Genomic DNA, 19,673 nt, shown 5'->3' on the forward strand with positions numbered 1-19,673 from the left:
CCAAGTCCCAATTGTTTTTCTTTGTCTTTCTTGGAGTGTGAGTGTTTCACGGGATGTTGTTTTATGTTTACGTTGCAGTTTCAGGTATGTCCACTAGAGAGTGCTGTTTAAAAGTGAGAAAAAGAGATCAGGCTTAAACCCCCGACCCCCCCCCCCCCATGCATACTTTTCAAGGTAATAGCGACGTGTGGTTGTGTCACGGTGATTGTTGTTATTCAATATCTTAATTGACCTGTGAATTGGATTTGGAATGAACTTGTGTCCCATTTTTGTTTTGGTATAAAATTCTCAAATAGACCCATTCGGAAGCTTGATCGACAGCAATAAAGGTTTCTGATCGACCAGGTCTAATCTGTGTGTGTGCTTTTTCTGGTTACAATCAATCCACCATACAACAAGAAGAAAGACGGCAAACAGGGGCTTGTAAATGGAAATCGCCTCTCACTTGTCTAGTGCTTTTCTACCTTTAGGTACTGAAAGCGCTTCACACACTGGACCTCATCTACCTACTGAAGACGCAGCATCAGGAGCAAATGGGGGTTCGCTATCTTGCTCAAGGGTGCTTTGACATGGTCACAATGGCCGGGGATCAAACCCGCAACTTCTGGCTTGGGTGACGACCTCCCTACCACTCATCCATTGCATGGTTGAAGCTCAGTTTTATAGCCGTGGATGAAATGTTTCTGAGATTTGTTTATGACGACTGGCATGGCAGAGTTCTTGTTTGCTTAACCAGATGGATGCAACTGTGTCTTTGCTGCTGCTAGTTGGGAGGGAAAATGTGTGCAGGCTGAAATGATTCAGACCCACAAAACTCAAGTCTGCACCTTTAGTGCTGTAATCGATTACATTCATTCTCCATAACAACCTTCTAATAGGTCGTTCCACTACCCTTTCCCCAGTGGGTCTTCTTTTGTCTGCTTCCCTCTCTCTCACACCCACACACCCCCATACACAGGTCAAGTGAGGAGACGCCAGCAGTTGAAATCTCTTCAAAATATAAGCTAAATGAGCTCCAGTCTGAAGCCAGGGTCGTCAAGCTTTTGTACTCACAGTTGATTTTTAAAATGGACAGATCGTCAGGCTAAATCATGTATCTTGCTCATCTATCTATTCCAGCGATTTATAGGATGGCAGAAAGTATCCACTTTTTTTGTGCACTGCTATTGACTCGCAATCGGTTTATTTGAAAGCCCAAGCAGTTCCATCCAAGTCTTGTGGGAGGCAGTAACGCGCATGTCCAACTGTTCGCCGATGCTGCGACTGTCAAATGACTCAAGAAGAAGAAAAAGACACCGAATGCTAATGCTAAGGCGAAGCAAGAATATTTCTTTGACATTTTTAACTTGATACGAGCCAGAAACGCAAAAGGAAACGCTGGTGCATTTGACTACGAAGCCACCAACGGAAGCTTTTAATACGTTTTTCACTCACTTCGCGCAACTTGTTTGTCTCGCCGTGCTGCACTCCGTATTATTTTGAAGTGAATGATCGGAAGTGAAGGGCAGTTGTTTTCCAGACCGTTGAACCGTTTTATTTTGAAGGGAAGGGTTGGAAGTGAAATGACTACTCTCGTTTACTTTACGTTGGCGTCCTCTTTTCTCCTTCTCACACACAAACACGCAGTCAAACCGTCGCACGCACGCACGCACGCGCGCACGCACACACAGCGGCACACTGAAGATGCTTTTGCCCGGCAGGACGCTCGCAGCATGTCTCTCGCAGGTGTCGGTGCTGTCAGGACGGGTTGGATGTGTGCGGCGAGCCGCGAGGAAACAGTCCCGTCTCACGGCGCCGGCGGAGGAGGCTGGGATTTGATTTGAAGCTTCTTCTAATTCGCGTGGAACCGCAGGTATGATTATCACCTCTTCCAATTCAATTAAAGTGTCTGGATGAAGGCGGCGTCGTGCCGTTTTGACCCGTGGGACTGCGGTGTGGTCGGAAGAGGCGGCGGGGACCTTTTCATTAGCCCTCGACTCTCCCCCGGAGGGCTTTTTTTCGTCGTCTGGAAACCAAGCAAGAATTTAACCTCAGGGAAGATGGACTGCTGCTGATGATTAAGTCACGTATTGGATTATTATGTTTTTCCAAACAGGACACCAGGACAGTAAACGGATTGGCGTTTCTTAAATTGTATGGAGCCTCATAGGAGCTGTGGCAATACAAAAAGAAAATAAGTCAATATTTGTTCTCCTGTTGACACATGGAAAGAGAACTCAGCAAACAACCATCTTCAGTCCATTTGATGAGTCTCGAAGTTATGTCTGGCCTGTTGAAATGCTTCATGTGACACTTTGGAAGGGCTAAAACCGTACCCTGCGCCATCGAACTGGATGTATAAGCATCAAGAACTGCAATCAAATCAAAGACTCTGTTTGCCTCCAAATACTAGTTTGTCCGCGCGCATTGGGGAACCTGTCCTCTAATCATCATTTCAAGTGCTTTAACAATGAATCGAACCGTGTTTTCTTGCAGAGGATGGTCTGTGCAATGCGTCAAAACTAATGGATTGCACATACTGATACCAAGTGGACCAATGAACTGGGCAAAATCTTGCTTACGTCAGTTGAGGTTTCCATGAGGTCTTCACTGCTAACTGAGCTTCCCTTTTTTTCAGTCTGCCTTTTCACCTCGAAGAGGTCCATCGGTCGGCGCTGCGGTTCGAGTACTGTGGCTCCGGTTTGCCTTCGCCCCCTCTTTGGATTTTCCTTGAAGCCTTGGATTTCGTAATAGCGACATGGCCTCCCCCCAACGTCAACAGCTGCTGCCTCACAACACAGAGGTGAGCTGTGACTCGAGTGGCGAAGGCGTCTCAGTGAGGATCGGTAGCAGTGTCAAACACAAGCACGGAGGCGGGCCGCTGGGTTCCATCGGGGGAGGCTTAATGGCAGGATCCAAACACTGCAAGTACAGTATCTCCTCCAGCTGTAGCTCCGGGGAGTCCGCGGTCAAGAGGACATTGGTCAAGAGCTTCCGGTCCCAAAGGAGGGTCCCCCAGCTTTTCGAGAGGTCTGCCGGTCACTTCTGGGACCCTAAGTTTGACTCGTCTATCCTGGAGGAAGCGTGCAGAGAACGGTGTTTCCCTCAGACGCAACGACGTTTCCGCTACGTGCTCTTTTACCTGTCTGCTGCCGCTATCCTCTGGGGATGTTACTTTGCCACCAACCCATCCCGCTGCAACAGCGTTGTCTTTCTAATCCCCACCGTATCCTTTCTCCTTTTCTGCTTGCTCCTCTTCCTGCTAACTTTTACCAAGTTCTACCCTCGCTGCTACAATCAAGCATCCCTGTTGCTCATTGTTGTCACCTTCATGCTGACCCTGGCTCCTCAGATCCAGACGTCAAGCTTCAGAGATCCGGAGACCCTCACTGATTTGTTGGATGTCGGTAATTTCAGTGGGCCTGCGCACAACCTCTCCTACGTAAAGGTTGTAGAGGGGAGCGCCTGGACCGCCTGCGTCTCTCCTGTTGGCACCTTCTCGCTCTGTATCGAAGTTCTCCTGTTGCTCTACAGCGTCCTTCATGTACGCCTCTTTGCTTCTGTCCTACTCGGGTTCCTATACTCGCTCTGTTTTGAGATTTTGGGCTGGTTCCATCTCACCCAGACGGGCGGCAATTTGATCTTAACCCCCGAGAAAGACCTGGACACCCTTCGTTGGTTGGGACCAGCCAAAGCCCTGCTCCACCTGTGTGCACACGCCGTTGGTATTCACCTGTTCATCATGTCTGAGGTGCGGTCACGCAGCACCTTCCTGAAGGTGGGGCAAGCGATCATGCACGGCAAGGACCTGGAGGTGGAGAAAGCCTTAAAGGAGCGAATGATCCATTCTGTCATGCCCAGAATCGTGGCAGATGAACTGATGAAGCAGGGTGACGAGGACATCGGCGACAATTCTGTCAAGCGATACTCCGCAAGCGGAGCGGTTGCCGTCATCTCCAGCCCCAAGAACAACAAACGCAAGAAAACCTCTATCCCTCGAGGTCAGATCATCTTCAGACCCTTCAACATGAAAAGGATGGAGCCCGTCAGCATCCTCTTTGCCGATATTGTGGGTTTTACAAAAATGTCGGCCAACAAATCTGCTCATGCCCTGGTCGGGCTTCTCAATGACTTGTTCGGACGTTTTGATCGACTGTGTGAGCTGACCGGCTGCGAGAAGATCAGCACTCTTGGCGACTGCTACTACTGTGTGGCCGGATGCCCCGAACCCAGGCCCGACCATGCGTACTGCTGCGTGGAAATGGGCCTGGGCATGATCCAGGCTATTGAACAGTTCTGCCAGGAGAAGCGGGAGATGGTCAACATGAGAGTGGGCGTCCACACCGGCACCATCCTGTGCGGCATCCTCGGCATGAAACGCTTCAAGTTTGACGTCTGGTCCAATGACGTCAACTTGGCCAACCTGATGGAGCAACTGGGTGTGGCCGGGAAGGTCCACCTTTCGCAAGCTACCGCCAACTTTCTGGACGACCGCTACCGACATGAAGACGGACAGGTCAACGAAAGAATCGGACAGAGTGTGGTGGCGGACCAGCTCAAAGGTAGGTTGAGGTTTTAGCTTTGTTGTCGATTGTCCAGCAGTCGCTAGGCTATGAACTGCAGCGGTGAGTTACGACTGCACTTTTCATTGGCTACAAAGGCGTGTTTATGCGTTTGTGTCTTGTACGGCTTCTCCTTGGAGCAAAATTGGACGTCGTCGCCTTTACCGTGTCCCTGCGGATTTGTTTCATGACAGTCATCCCTGCCCCCAACGTGTCCAGTTTCTTTTGTGTTTTTCGATAGCGTTATGAATGAATGTAACTGAAGCTTTGCCTCCTTCTCGCTGTCTAAACTTAGCTTTGTCCCCCAAATTACTGCGATATTTGATGGCCTATTCTTGCCAAATAATGACTGTTTTGTAAGCATTGCAGTATAAGCCGTTATCACCCGGGAGGACTTTGTAGCTGCCCTTATAAACTTTCATTTGGTAATTATGCACAATTTGTTTCCATGGATTTAGACATGGATTCACATTGATGCTGACATTTACACCAATTAGCTGCTTATCAGTGTAGACGTCGGTTTGGAGTGACGGTGCAGAGTGAAAGTGCCTTTTGTTTGCCAGGTCGGTTGAGTGATTTATGGGCCTCCATCTCCGTCCGTCTCTTCGATTAATGAGCGACAACAACTTTTGCACTTGCTACCGTCCCCCCCCCCCCCCTTTTAGACCGAGGATAAATGTGTTGGATGGTGTTATCAGCCCCCCACCCCCTGTACTTCTCCTCCACCATGTATTCAGTTTCCATCTTAAGATTTATCCTCTCCCTGCAGAATTGCTGAGCCAGTGAGAGAGCTGGCTGTCAGGAGGGAGTTTTTCTCATGCCTTGTAAAAAAAACAAAAAATCCATCCGGCCTCTCGATCAGTCGGCGTAAATCCCTCAGGTGGCGCCACAGCCGGGATTGGATTCGGAATGTGAATGATCCCACTTTTCCCGACCGAGACATAAATGACTATGACCTACACTCAGCGGCCTCATTTGGTACGCCTGCACATTTAGAGAAATCCAGGAAAAGAGATCCATCCATTTCCTACACTACTTATCCTCATCAGGGTCACGGGTAAGCTGGAGCCTACCCCACTGACTTTGGGCGAGAGGGGAGGACATCCTGATTTGGTGGCCAGCCAATCTTCACGCACTGGTCCGCCTCTACAAGTCACATTGTGTCTCTTGAGTCAATCCTTTTTTTCTCAAGTCTTATGTACTCCAGGCTATTTGTGGCTCATCATAGCCGAGAATGAGATGCAACTGTTTGTGGTCAGTCGAGTTTCACTCGTGTTGGCAGTTGAAGGTTGACCTGCGACCTGTGTCTTGCCAGAGACATGAAGCGCGGTCCCTCACAGTAGTTTGACAACACTTGCTCACTCACTCTCACTGTCAGCCAAGAGTTGTTGTTGTTGTTGTTGTTGTTGTCAAACGTTGTGGTCATTAATTGATTGTTGTGGGAGCTAATTAAAACTGTTGCCAAGCAAAGGTTTTATCCTACCATCCATAATGCAATTTATATGGGTCATAAGCACAAGTTAGTATGAAAAATAGCATTAATAAGTCATTTTGATGATAAAGCGCTAGCACGGTTGAGCATTTTTCCTTCGGTTTTGAACCAAATGTGATTGGGGATTTTTCTAATAGTTGTCGTGTAACATAGCCTATGTCCCGTATCCTCTTTGTCTCTGTTGGACCGCCACCGTTTGGGCCTTGCCGTGTCGTTCTGTGTGTGTCCGTGATGGAAAAGGAACTGCATTTGGTTTAGTTTCTTGGGGAAGTAACTCAGGCAGTTGTGTACATCTGTGTCCTTCCTTTGTTCTTGATGGGGACTGATGGCACCTGTAAGAAGACAAAAAAAAAGCTGAGACTGTCAGAATGAACTTGTTGCCTTGTTTGATGATGACCACAAGCAGCCTTGACATTTGAGTCATCCAAGCAGGCTTTGTTTTCTGATGACATTACATTGTTTGGGTGGTATTGCTGAAATCTGTAAAAGAGATTAAGAGCATCTGCTCTTTGTTTCTGGACAAGCTATAATGCGTTGTAGGCTTCGTATTGCCTATTTGAGAACTCTTCTGCATTGGCAGAATCCTCTTCTAAGACGAATAGTTCAGTTCATCGTATGGTTTGAAAACACTAATCTGGTTTGTGGCACGACGCCACAAAACATGACAAAACTGGTGACAAGCATACCACATTGAACCATCAGGGAATAACGGTCAAACTGTGCTCTGAGTGTTACTTTTGGCCACTTTTGTCACTCGCTTTCACAAATAAAACAACAAAACAAAGAACTTCATGGACCAAATGAAGTAATCTGATGAGCATTTTCATTCCATTTGGTAGCACTTGTCAGCTCTCTTGTATACCGCAATTTGGCCAACTCTTTTGCAACTCGTGTGTCAGGCTCGCCTCAAGGCGGAGCTTGATCTTCTCACATTCCTTTTGAAATTCTAAGCGCGACCTTTGCCGGCTTCACCGCTGAGGGAGTTGTAGAGTATTTGCCCTCCCGACCGGCTCTCTCCTCTCTGTGCCGTCACTAATTAGACAAGATTCCGTCATCTTCCTATTAAAGGGATTAATGCTAGCACTTCTCCGTTTTCATATATTGTGTTATCCTGACCCCCAAACACTGCGGTCAGCAACACGACTGGCAGCTGTTTTATTGATATGAAATCACAGCGATTGCCAATCATGATGCTGGCATGACTGTTTTATGATCAGAGAGCTTTTCAGAGACTCTTCCAAGGTCGTCCGTTGCGTCACCAATCACCTTGAATACTTTGTCTTTTGGTGCGTAAGAGAAAATAATTGTGTGTCCTTTCACTCCGATTCTTTTCTTTTTCTGCTTTTGGGACACATACGTCTGTTCCCTTAACCTGTAAATTCTTCTCCATTGGGATGTCATGTCAGTCGTCGATGCCTATTGTGTCCTTTGCCCCAGGCACGTTGCTCTCTATAATTGCTTCAACCTGTTGAACATGGCACAGATTCATGAGGCCTATTTGGAGATACTCACCAAAATGCAGATCGGAAGAATCCAGAACATAAACTAAAGTGCTTTTCTATCTCTTGTGTGATTCTGTCGACACGACTCACGTTCCTGTCCAACACCGTGAAGGGATTAAGAAGAAAAACAATTTATCCCAAACCCAGTCTGGGGAAACTGGGAGTTGAACCATGAATCTTTTGTTAGCCAGATGTCCGCATGACCTCTCAGCCATACCGGCCCCACAACGAGAATCCTCACCAAACACATGCGGGCAAGTGTGCCTTAGGGGACATTGTTCCATTTTTATTCAGGTCAGTGATATAGGAGGTGAAAGAGAAGGTCTGGTTTGCCAGCTCCGTTCTAGTTCATCAGAAATGTGTTTGATGGCTTTGAGGTAAGGCCTCTTGAAAACGTGGCAATGCGTGTCTTTATGGACTTCACTTTGTTGGTAGCTTAGAGTTGTCAAAGATGTCTTGGTAAGATGAAGATTTAAGTTTCAGGAGTAACTGACGGCACGGCACCGATTTGACCCCACAAGGTTCTGCTCCGGATGCTTTTGCATCGGCAAAACCAAGTACGATGAGCCCTTTCTAGTTCCTAGTCAGTCGATACTATTCAGTTTCACAGCCTTCTGGTTTACTGTGGTTTGATAGTCGTGTAATCCTCTAAAGTGAATTTCTTACATCCTACATCGCTGCTAAGAGACTAATGCTCTAGTACTTCACCGGGAATTGAACCGTGTCACACTGTACTGCATATTGTTGCTCATCTCATGTGTTTTGTAGCCTGCAGCCGCCACTCTCCGCCCCATCAAACACATATTACGGGGCCTGATCAACCGTTTCATATAGCATGGTATGCGTTTGAGGGGATGTTGTTGCCTGTCGGGTCCTTAGGCCAAAGTACAGTATGCCCTTCTTTAGGATGCCTGGTCACGCTCCATCAACACGCATGGAGCCATTAGGGGAAGGCTGGAAAGCTCCAAGGGGTGTGACGATAAGGTGGATTTATAGAGCCGCAGTCATTTAGTCTTGCTGCAGTGTCGCACGGTTACTCAGCAGTTTGGACTACCTGTTCTTTTTCACGAGGGCTGCACAGGAGCGGCCAGTTGTTTGTATCCTTGCAATCAGAGGCTGTTTGGGATTTGTACGGATCAAGGGCGGACAATTAGAATCACTTTGGAATCGCTTTGTTAGCTCCCCGCTGAGCAGTCATGTATCGATGTAGACCTCTCCCAGCGGTACTATTGGCTCCATGTTGAAGTGTCTTGTCTTTATCTAACGTGACTTAGAAGGTGACCCCCCCCAGCCCCCACCGACGCCAACACCGCTGTTTGTCTGATAAGAGGCGACATGCCTTCAGAACAAATGCAGCACATGAGCGATGGGAAGCACAAAAAAAACTCTACTTCTCGTGAGCTGCACTGAAGAACTACTTATTTACTTCTTACGTCTGCAGACATTGGCTTTTAATGCTGCTAATGGACAGTCTTACACAGCCACTGACACAGTTTGCTCGATGTTTTCAGGGGCCATTTACACTTGAAGGTTTTTAACTGATTTGAAAAAAAAAGCAGAAAACAGTGGCGTTTTCGGCCGTCCCTTTTTATTGCGGTGTAGTTTTGGAGAGTGAAAAGGCAAACCTGAAAAAGAAATACTGACTCCTTTTTGAGAACGATTGCAGCACAGTTTCTGTCTCGACAACAGTAGAAATCGAAGCAAGTGTCAAAGCAGTAATTGCAAACGCATTACCGCTTGTGATGCTTGCCCAGTGAACGGTGCAGATAATGCTACGCTACTGTTCATGGCACAGTCACGACCAAAACATTTTTTCATTAATATCACATAGGCAAAGCTTTTCACCCACACACTCTTTTACATGTCGTGTTGCGTGGTCAACAATGGGGGGATAAAATATTCATGACCAATTACTCTGTAGTCATTTTTCAAATCTCATTTTTAAAGGGATCCCTTTGAATATTATGAACTCATGTTTTAATACGACTCTTTTATCATTTTATTTGATATTTTTAGTCCTTCTTTAGATGACAACTATTTGACTGACTCAGTAGCGATTCTTAAACGACACGTGTCTATGGAATTCCGAGCCATAAATCAATTGTTCCCATCGCTCGTTTCGGAACAAAAAGACATCTCCGATTGTCAGCTTGGCGTTTTTGCAGGTCTATGCAAAAACAGAAAGTGTTTGACAGCAGAGTGGTCATATTTTTATCACTGTATGTGGATTACTTTGTATGTTCCGAAGTACAAGTTTGGATGACGTGCTCATTAACCCTTCAGTTGCCATGTACATCAAGTACCCTTATATTGGTGTTCTTCCGCCGACGTTTAGCCGGGCACTCGTTCCATCTGGATGTGTGTGATTGCATCCAGAAAATGGTGACCGCTCTTGCTTTCCATCGCATGCAGAAAGTCTCTCGTCACATTTGCGTAAGTGCTTGTATGTATTCCTGCCGTCACAACCCCGCCGTGGACAGAGATGGATGCAAATCCAAATAGCGAAGAGGCAAGTGTGATTGATTGCTGCTGCTGCTGCTGCTGTGTTATGGAGAGCAAAGAAACAGATGTACAGTGCAGACTTTGACGGGAGATGGACTCTGTTCCGGGTCGTCGTGCAGCGCCACCTGCTTCGTGCATACGCCACACGCACGCACACTCTTGTAGCCAGCGTTGCGTCCCGGGCCCGCCCAGCCTAATCGCCGTGGCAACGGACAATTAAAGGAGCTGAAAGGACACGGCTCTCAATGAGGCAGGATGACTTGATTCATTCAACGGCATGAGGGGCATCGTTGCCTTGCCACATATTGCTGGCGTTCTCTCTGTCCAATTTGTATTTTGACATTTAATACAGAGCAGTCAATCAGTTGGATAGCAAATCGGGGGTGGGGGCATTTATTGAAACAACTGCAGATAGTGCCAAACATGTAGTAAGAGGTGAGATGTTCATGAGAAAGGAGGTGTAACGTAATACAGCCTATGACCTGCATGGTCTCTGCCATCTGTTTCAAAGCAGCAGAGCTCCCCGGCGCTTTTAGGGCTTTTTGACCGATCTGTCAAGACCCACAGGATATTGTGTTCCATGAAAATAGAAGAACCCAACCCAGCAAAAGAAAGAGTAGACTGTCTTCTTTCACAAGAAAAGAATGGTTGTTTCTAGGTTTTTCCCATCTCTAGTAATCAACAATCGAAACGTGTTAGTTTGACCGAAAACACGGCTTTCTGACCAATAAGCAGATAGAATAAGCTAGTTGGGGGGTCATGTCAAGCAGACCGGTGACTTTGATGCTGCTGTTTTTAATTTTGACACCTCAAACTGTAAACCCCACCAAAAAACAGACCGATAAAAGAGTTCGGATGGCAAAATGATCTTTTATTTACAGATACACCACTTCAAAACGCGGACTCGCCGCACAACTTTATTTATTTATTTTTTTTATATGGGGCTTGATGTTCATTACATGAACTGTCTTCTTGATCAACTCTTTTTCAAGTATTTATCAGGCTCATTCCGTATCATTTGATCGATAATGGTAAATACATACCCCACTGATTCATTTGTGAAAATCCATATATGTGACTGATATGAGTATTTGAATTCATGGCAGTTATCATTCAAAAGTCGGTAATAATTGTTTCTAAGGGGAAAAAAAAAGTGTTCCAGTGTAAAAATGTTCACCCTTTAAATACCGACAAGTCTTTACAATTTTGTGTTCCAAAATGAAATTCAATCTTTTGTTTTCGGAAGATGCTAATTTCATTTTTGGATACGTGGGTCTCATATGCTTGCTCCCCCCCATACAAAACATGCCACTGAACGTTATATGTTCAAGCAGAAAAATGGCAAAATGCCACGAAGGTATGCCTGCGTTAAACCTTGAAAGGTTGAAAGAATGATCAACAAATGTGCCGCTTCCTTCCCCCGACGTCGCACTTGACACGTGACGCGAGCTTGTCTGCTTTTGAGGCGGCGTTAGTTGAGCTGTGCATGTCGCCGATCGAGCTCACCTCGCGGCCTTGGAGATGCTCGCCGGATAAATCGCCATCATGACTCATTGAGGCAGCCTAAGCTTTCCTCCTTTTGTGATCAAGGGCGCAGAAAATGTCACTGCTCGCATACACACGCGGCAGCTTGGACTGATGGTGACGGATAGCTCTCGCTCTTGAGGTGACACGCACGCGCATCCATCCAAGCCCAGCGCCCACTCACCTGCGCGCATTCACTTACATTCTGCACTTCGATGTCAACCCCCCACGCATGCGGCCCCACCCTGGCAATGTTTGCGGCTACGGCGACTCATTAATGTGCACGGCAGGAAAAGGGTGCGTGCGTGCGTGCGTGCGTGTGTGATAAATGGCTCTGTGAATTATGAATGAAGGGAGATGACGGGGGGCGCTCCACCCTGACGCCCACTTGTGCACTCGCCAAGCACGGATCGACTGATGGAGTTTGCAAAGTGTGTTCTTTGTCATGAATAATTTTGTTAAGAAACGTGATGTTTGTGAGACCGTATTTGAAGCCCTTCACCCGCTTGGTTTTCTTTCTGTGCATTGTGTCCCAGCCCATCTTTTCCTCTCCGATGTTGTTGAATGAGCACAAGAGTTCAGATAGTTGGTTGGGTTAATCGTTCAACTGAACTTCAATTGATTTGAAAACACATCCGCTGCACATCACACCGGGTCATTGCGGAGCTTTCCCCGTGGCCGCCAGCTAGCTTGTAAGCTAGCAGGCTTGGGCCTACTTATTGTAAGTAAGTAAGTAAGTAAGTAACTGGATTTTTGGCCTTATAACCGCTGATGGCGTTCACGTTCGAATAGTGTGCCACCGGGCATCGTGTTGGCCGCGGCCAGAAATAATCCGGAAAGTCAAATGTTGTGCTGTAGCTCCACAATTGACTACGACATAGTCGTCAGTCTGCACATTTAGAAACAAATCCCTGAATTGACTTCTCCGCGTCTTGTCATTTTTTTTTTTCATTCCGGAGTGACAGGGCTAATACAGCGGCAAAGCTGCTGCTGCTGCGTTTGCGGCCCTTTCTGCTGATGTGTCTCGGTGGGTGCCGTGGCTTCACTTCCAACGAAATATTTGTGACAAGTTAACAGCGTGGAACGGCCCTCCCGTGGCCCCTTCCAGCTGTCAACTGCTCCTCCGTCCGCACAGCTCGTAGTCTGCTAGCTGTCATGTCTAAAGACCGTTACTGACATCCCGCCCGTGCGCGTGGATGCCAAGGACCTGATATCTTCCCTCACCTTTTTCTTTCTTTCACTTTTCGCCCATGTCTGCCATGCTGACTCTCTGTCTTGGCTTTCCTTTCCTCCCCTGTAGTTTGTGTTTTTCTGATGAAAGGATGGAACGGTTTGACAATTCAATTCTGGTTTTAACGAACTTTAGCTAATAGCAAATAGCACGCAACATTAGGGGTTACCTTCATAATGGTGCATGGTGCACGCTTCCAGCTTCCAGTACTATTCGGCACTGGCGTGGCCATCCACGGACGTGTCCTGGGGTTCAAAGGCCTCCGGTTCATTTTTTCCGACTGTACAAATAAGGTGCCCTGATGCGAGACACCTATTCCCCCCCCCCCCCCCCAACTGCCTTGTGGGCGTGTACTAATAAAGACTGACTGTGTTTACTGCTGCGGTGGGCTTGGTTTGAGTGCAAGGCCTGTACAAATGAGTATTTGTGCCAATAAAAGCAGCCAAGCCGGTAGGCAAAGCTTCTCACTTGCCCAAAAAGGGGACTAGCCGTTCCAGGAAATGACGCTCAGCTCAAACACCGGTTTTACAGATCCACATGAAATTGAGAGGCACGCAAACGCCTCCAGAACCCACGCCTGAAAACAAACAGGAAGTTGGCCATTTTGATTTGAAACGGTCATTTTGCCCATGTTAACAACGTCCTACTTAGGAATTTGTTCAAATGGGAATTGTGAAGGTTTGAGCATACAACTGGCCATTCCATGTCAACATGTCAGTAGAGTAAATCACGTTTCCTAAATCGAATACGAGTTGCAAATGCGCGCGCTAATGCACGGGAACCCGCCTTGAAAATGAGACGCACTGATTTTGTTACCATTCAAATTGCGTCTGTTTTTTCTTTATAGAAGAGAGCTTGATCTACAGCTGTTTATTTCACACCCCCCCAAAAATGTCTGGCAGCCGAATGGCTTGCAATGTGACGCCAGCAACTGCTTAATTATACAGCGAGATGTGGATGTCAAATCGAAGCTGAAGTCTCTTCCTCCATCTGGTTTTACACGAGTGAGGAACAACAGTAAGTACACAAGCTGGCTGCAGCGACTTCAATCAATGCGACCTTCTTTTAATACGATGCCAATGCGGACGAGTGCCGACGTCTTGCCTGCGTCGCCGCTTCCCGTCCTCCCCGATTGCCGTGCGTTATATTTAGCAGAAGAGCTAGAACGTCCCCGCGACCCTTGTGAGGATAAGCGGTATGGATAATGGTTGGATGGATCTAGAACACCGTCAGTAAGCGCCAGTCGGGACATCATTAGTCAGTGTGGTGAATAAGCACGCTTGGTGACGCTCGACGAGAAGATGCAGGAGGAACCTGTGGCCGGCGTGAGCCTTTGCATCTGTGTTGACTGTGAACAGATCAGTTAGCCTCATCAGTCAGACAATAAGTGAAAAAAACAAACAAACGCCGCTATCACACTTGTGCATCAGTTGCATCTCAACAAGGCTTATGAAGCTGCAGGCGACAAAATGACCTTCTGAGCAGGAACAAAACAGTAGAGTGGTGTTTTTCCCCTCCGTGTTATTTATGGCATGGAAGTGTTTTTCATGCGAGTATTTGTGGTAATGATGACATTTTGAGGATACAGATGCTGTGCAATGACCTTTTTTTTTTTTGCAACGGCAGAACAACACATCATACACGTCACGAGAAAGCAGTCAGTTACTTCCGTACTTGCGGTTTATCATTTGCTTGTTTCGTATTTATGGTCTCGAATGTGTTGCAGGCAATTATTACTTTGCTGCTGCATTGCTGCTGGTTAGTGATGGACTAAGGCGGGTTCAGGATGCGGCATCACCGTAAACTGAGGACGCCGTGTGCACATTAATTCCACAACCGAATTGTTACCTTGCGGGAACTGCTCTACTTGCTCCTGATGCAAAGTTGGAGAGATGTGCCAATAAATTCTCCACAGACTGCACGTTTCCATTTTTATTTTGCTAGTTATGGATTCCTTTGGACTACACTGGCAAAATATATGGAATTACACGGCTCACCGCAAACGCTGTAAGTACCTTTCGTTTCTATAACAAATGGGAATCGCTTCTTACAGACTCGGGTCGTATGCACAGATGGTGACTGTTATGAGTGAGATGAAATTGGTGGCGGGGAGGTGGTGGGGGCGCATTAACATTCAGGCGAGGAGTTTCACACAAGTGGGGAAGGCAAATGAGATTCTGTGTGCAAGTGGAATGGCTTTTTGGGATGATGTCAGCCGTGGCAAGACTTGACAGTGAAGAGCCCTTTAAGTTGACGCGGCGACTGGATATCTGGTCAGACACGAGGGAACGGGGAGCGCAGTCCAATTTGACAAGTCGAGAAACAACGGCGAGTTGCGGCCAATGTGACACAGCCGGCAGAGAATCAAGTCCTCGGAGCAAAAGGCTGACAGGGAGGTTAAAGATTTTGGAAAGATGTCAAGTGTCTCCATTGGTCCGGGCCAGTCTGCTCATGACAGCTGCTACTGGCATCGTCACCAGTCACAATAGCTTGATTGGCATTGTACCGCAAGGTGTCACCAATCGGAATAGCAGCTCCAATGTGCTTGAAAAACAAAACCCACAATAAATAAAAAATAATAAAAATTAAAAAAAAAAATGTTTTAATGTGGAGAAAAATGTTGCATTTTTAGTACAATTTTCGTGTTTGTCATTAAGATCATGACAAGATGTTGTCCCCCAAAAGGAACACAATTCCAAATGTGGGTCTTGATCTGGCTGTGGACCTCTTGCCAAACTATTCATTGGCTTTCTTTTTCCAAAGTCATGTTTACATAAGGCCATCTGTGAGGTCACCTTGCAGCATCTTGCCTCTCCGACTGTGGAAGAAAGTCTCTTGGCCTTGATCAGATTAGCGTTGCCACAAAGTGTGCATCACCCTTGTGGCTGCATGCTGAGAGAGTTGAGTCTTCACGCTGCTCTTATTCTGCAGCACAAAATGCTGAGCGGGTGCTTGATGGCATGGCTATTTTGCATCCCATTTCATATGCTATTTGTATGATACTGGATATGTCCAAGCATCCAAACACTTATTGCTTGTGGACAGTTGGAGTGTTCTTGTGGGATGGTCAAAAAGTGCGTTAATGAAGGGAAAAATAGTGGTCATCGTGATGTAATGTTGATACGAACAATATCGCCTCTCCGTTTGTTCTCATTAGCACCTAACACAAGACAAGCGTACTCTAAAGTCACAGTTAAGGGTCATGGGAGGACCGCAAATGCCGCAAATGTTTGTAGCGCAGACTTTCATTCAACTACCGACACGTTTATGCAAAGGAGACTGCCGTCAATTAAGAGTTGAATGTCCTTCCCAAGGACACTCGAGCGACAACAACACAGACGATGGTAGCCACTCGACCTCCTGAGCCTCGCCGTTGCCGCTTTGCCAAAGTGCTCAGCTTCATTATCAGCATGGTAGTACGTGAGGCAACAGGCAGAAATTAGGCCTATGAACCTTTAACTCTTCTCAGCCACTTGTGAAGGTGTCCCTTTCAACGTAATTACCTTTTTAACATGTATTGATAAATTAGGGCAGTGTTGCTGTTCTGCATTTGTGAATTTGGGGAGAGGGTTTCATTTGAGAAAGAAGAGGGCAATTTCAATTTTGACGTGCCACCAATTGAGATGCTGCAACAGTGGATATATAAGTCTGCCTATAAATATTCCGTAAAGGCGAGGCTACAAACACCGGTACTCAATCTCGCTTTGGCAAGTCTATAGTCTTGCTAACGGCTGTTTTAATCCAGACGCAGATGCGTTTGATGCAGACACACGCATCCCGCTCACTCGGTGGCGTCATTCGTAGCCTCTCATACCGTCTCCGTATGAGAGGCGCGTTTACGCATGTCGTCAATGCAGATAAGTGTTACGTATCCGCCCCCCTTTTGCCTCGTTCAATGGATCATCATTGCTTGCGTCTTTCTGCCCGACATTCTCTGACAACAGAGTTTGGCAATGATTCTGCTTACCGCGCAATGAAAGGAGCTGGACCCAGCGGGAGCTGTAACGATGAAGGTCAATGCTCCAAGCCCTGCCCCTATCAGACTTGACTCGGGATACTGACGCCGACTCACCACACCACACCTCTTTCACTGTCAGAAATGACAGTCCCCTGCATGGTGATTTCTTGTGAAAACCGCATTGGTGTCTTTTCTTGTTTACTGACAGAGTGGGATTTTTCTCCTCTTGCAATGCTACCGCCGTCTCCCTGCGTCAATCGACTTTATCACTCAGCGACTGCTCCATCATGCCGAAGCGTACTTTTATTCTCATCCCTCTCTTCCACCGTGAACCGTTGCGCTGTAGTGTTATACTAGGCAGACTTCTCGCTGCTCTTGCCCTTCCAAGGAAAGGATGTCCAATAGATCCCCTGCCGGTGCAAAGGAGAGGGAGCCAACAGGCCAGATGCCCCTGTGTCTCCATGCCACCTGTTCCACTGCTCCCATACCTGGCCCTGTTGCAGAAGCCTGCCATCATCGGATGATTTAGGGCACGGCACCTTTGGTTGTTTTTGTGCTGATTCGAGCAGTTGTGTCAGCTCTGCTTCCCCGCCTGTTGTCCTCTTCTGCTTTCACAAGAAATCTCCCCACGACACACAGCTTTGGCTGTTCGGATAAAGTCAAAGGTGTTGTTGTGTGATAAAGAAGCAGGAGGTTTTGGGGGACGCTTCAAACATATCTTTGGTGGAGAAAATGCTCTCACCCAGACAATAAACCTTGATTCTCGCTCATACGTTCAGCTAGAACTTTCCAATTGATTGGTAATGAGGAAATCAAACAATTGATATACTTCAAGAAAGTCCGCATGGGAAGGAGGTCAGGGTGAATTGCCGTGCGTCGATAAAGCCTTTGTTCAACAAGACCGCTGTTTGAGCCCCCCTCCCCCTTCGAGGCTTGACTCTTTGAAAGACGTGACACGAGATGTTTCCATTCGCCAGCAGCAAGCTTTGTGACGGAAGTCTTGACTGGATTCTGTTGACCCTCGGATATAATGCCAAGCGATGGCAACTGTAGGCTCGTTCAACTCCTCGGTTCCCCTTAAGTCTTGTCAAAGCGTCCTTGAGAAAGCTCCGGAAACCCAAAGTGCTCATGATGCCGCATCGTCAGTGTGGCAGTTGCCTTGGGGTACATGGAAGGTAGAAACGCACTCTGCTAATGCAGCCGATTTAGCTTTGTGGGGAACTGTCTTGGCACTCAGCCAAGTGACTCAAGATTCAGCCTTGAAGCAATTTTGTAGCATTCCCATTCGGGGTCATGGCCGAACTGGAGCCTCCCCCAGCAATTCGCGCAGGACGCCCCGGACGAACCGTTCGGCAATCAATTCCGCGGCGCATAGCGTATGGACAAAAAACCTTCAGGGGCATTTTGAAGGTTGGCGGACCACGCGGGGGAAAGTACGCCAGCAACAGGAGCCGAGGCTCCAACCTAGAATGCGCTCGGCACATCCATCCCTGCAAATGACGGCTCTTTTTTTCCGCGTGCTCGTTTGCCACGCCGAGCCTCGTTATCAGAGAACGAGGAGGTTCGAGGCAAAAATTGTTCCCGCATTGTTGATAGAGCGGCACTGTGCGTCCCGTGAAGCCCAGAGGTCGCCGCTAATGGTCCTCTTCAACGAGCTCACGGGTGGAAACGTTCAAAAAGGCACCCGCATCACAGGCTCGGCTGGAAAAACACACAATTGATCGATACAAACAAACAGCGTGAAGTTGACCTTTTCCCCCGCACTGTCATGAGGCATTCGTAGCACCGTTTTGTATTCCGATGACGTTTTACCGGAGGAAATGCGCAACGTCTTACCACTGCTATTCAGAGCACTTTATCAGAGCCACAATTTACCGCCTGACAGCATTGCAATTGCAGCCGCCACCCGGTGGGTTGTAAATACGAGAGATTGTCCTCGCTTAGCCGGCGTGTATGCACATGAACTCGGGTAACCCGTGGCATAAAAGCACTTCAGGATAAAGCAGTCATTTTCCGAAAGACGGCTGCCTGTAGGATGAGATCAATGGAACAAAGCCGTGACGCAAATTGGGCCTTTTTGGTCCCGTGCAGGCGGATAAAAATGTCAACTCAGAGGGCTGACGGTTTGGTGTTTGAGGAAAAAGCATTTGGCTGCGTGTGTACAGTCCACGTGAGTGTGTCCGAACCCGTATGTGAGACAGTCCCAGCATTTGCAGAGCACCCAGAGTGTCCTGCGCCAACGCTCTTCATGTCTACTTTGCCATCGTGGATCACCCGTGCGGGCAATTAGCTCTCGGTTGCTAATCCGCCCTTTAGCTTCTTGGCTCCTTGAATGCGCATCCTCCTGGCTATCGACCCGTCTTCAGCAAAGGCGCGCTTCCGCGGTGCCTCTGGCCGCTAGCCGCGGGGTTAATGAGATGTGTAGGTGCTTGGAGGAAGGAAGGAGTGCTTCTGTGGGCGTCTCATCGCTGCTCGTGGATTTTTCTCGTGTGCCTTCCTCTTGCTTCCTTACTCATGCGAGCAGTTGTGCAGTATGTAGGTGTGACTTTGTAAGGCAGCCAGCTTGTGTTTCCTCTGGTCATAGTCTATGCGGAGACTCTGAGTCTGTATACGTGTAACTCTTAGGGGAAGCAGATTGTGTCAGGTCTGTTTTTACCAAGGCAGAAGCTTGACATTTCATGTCGAGCTAGGATATATTGACATAGGCACCGGTATGTAGGCGCATGCACAATTTGGATTGCAGACCCCTGCTAAATGGCCTTTTTGGACAATCGTTGGCAAAAATGACAGTTGGGCTCCCATTTTGCAGCGACTATATAACAGCTTGCACTCTACTGGGAACACTTTCTATAAGACTTTGGAGTGTGCCTGTGAAAATGAGCTTCTGTGAGGTGACGTCAGACGCTTTTGATATTGGGGCTGA

At 47.5% G+C, this 19,673-nt stretch overlaps 1 protein-coding gene across 1 annotated transcript in view; it reads left to right on the forward strand.

Annotated features, from left to right (window-relative positions):
- Positions 1-1,400: 1,400 nt before the first annotated feature.
- adcy9b (adenylate cyclase 9b) overlaps positions 1,401-19,673 on the forward strand; it is a 30,128-nt gene continuing 11,855 nt past the window's right edge. Inside the window, exons 1-2 of the mRNA XM_086054585.1 lie at positions 1,401-1,852; positions 2,618-4,541. Coding sequence (XP_085910711.1) covers positions 2,738-4,541 — 1,804 coding nt within the window. The 5' untranslated portion in view covers positions 1,401-1,852; positions 2,618-2,737. The remainder of the gene's footprint in view (positions 1,853-2,617; positions 4,542-19,673) is intronic.

The sequence above is a fragment of the Filicampus tigris genome, chromosome 16, assembly GCF_054856515.1.
Source record: "Filicampus tigris isolate MCC_2025a chromosome 16, RoL_Ftig_1.0, whole genome shotgun sequence".
NCBI classification, from domain to species: Eukaryota; Metazoa; Chordata; class Actinopteri; order Syngnathiformes; family Syngnathidae; genus Filicampus; species Filicampus tigris.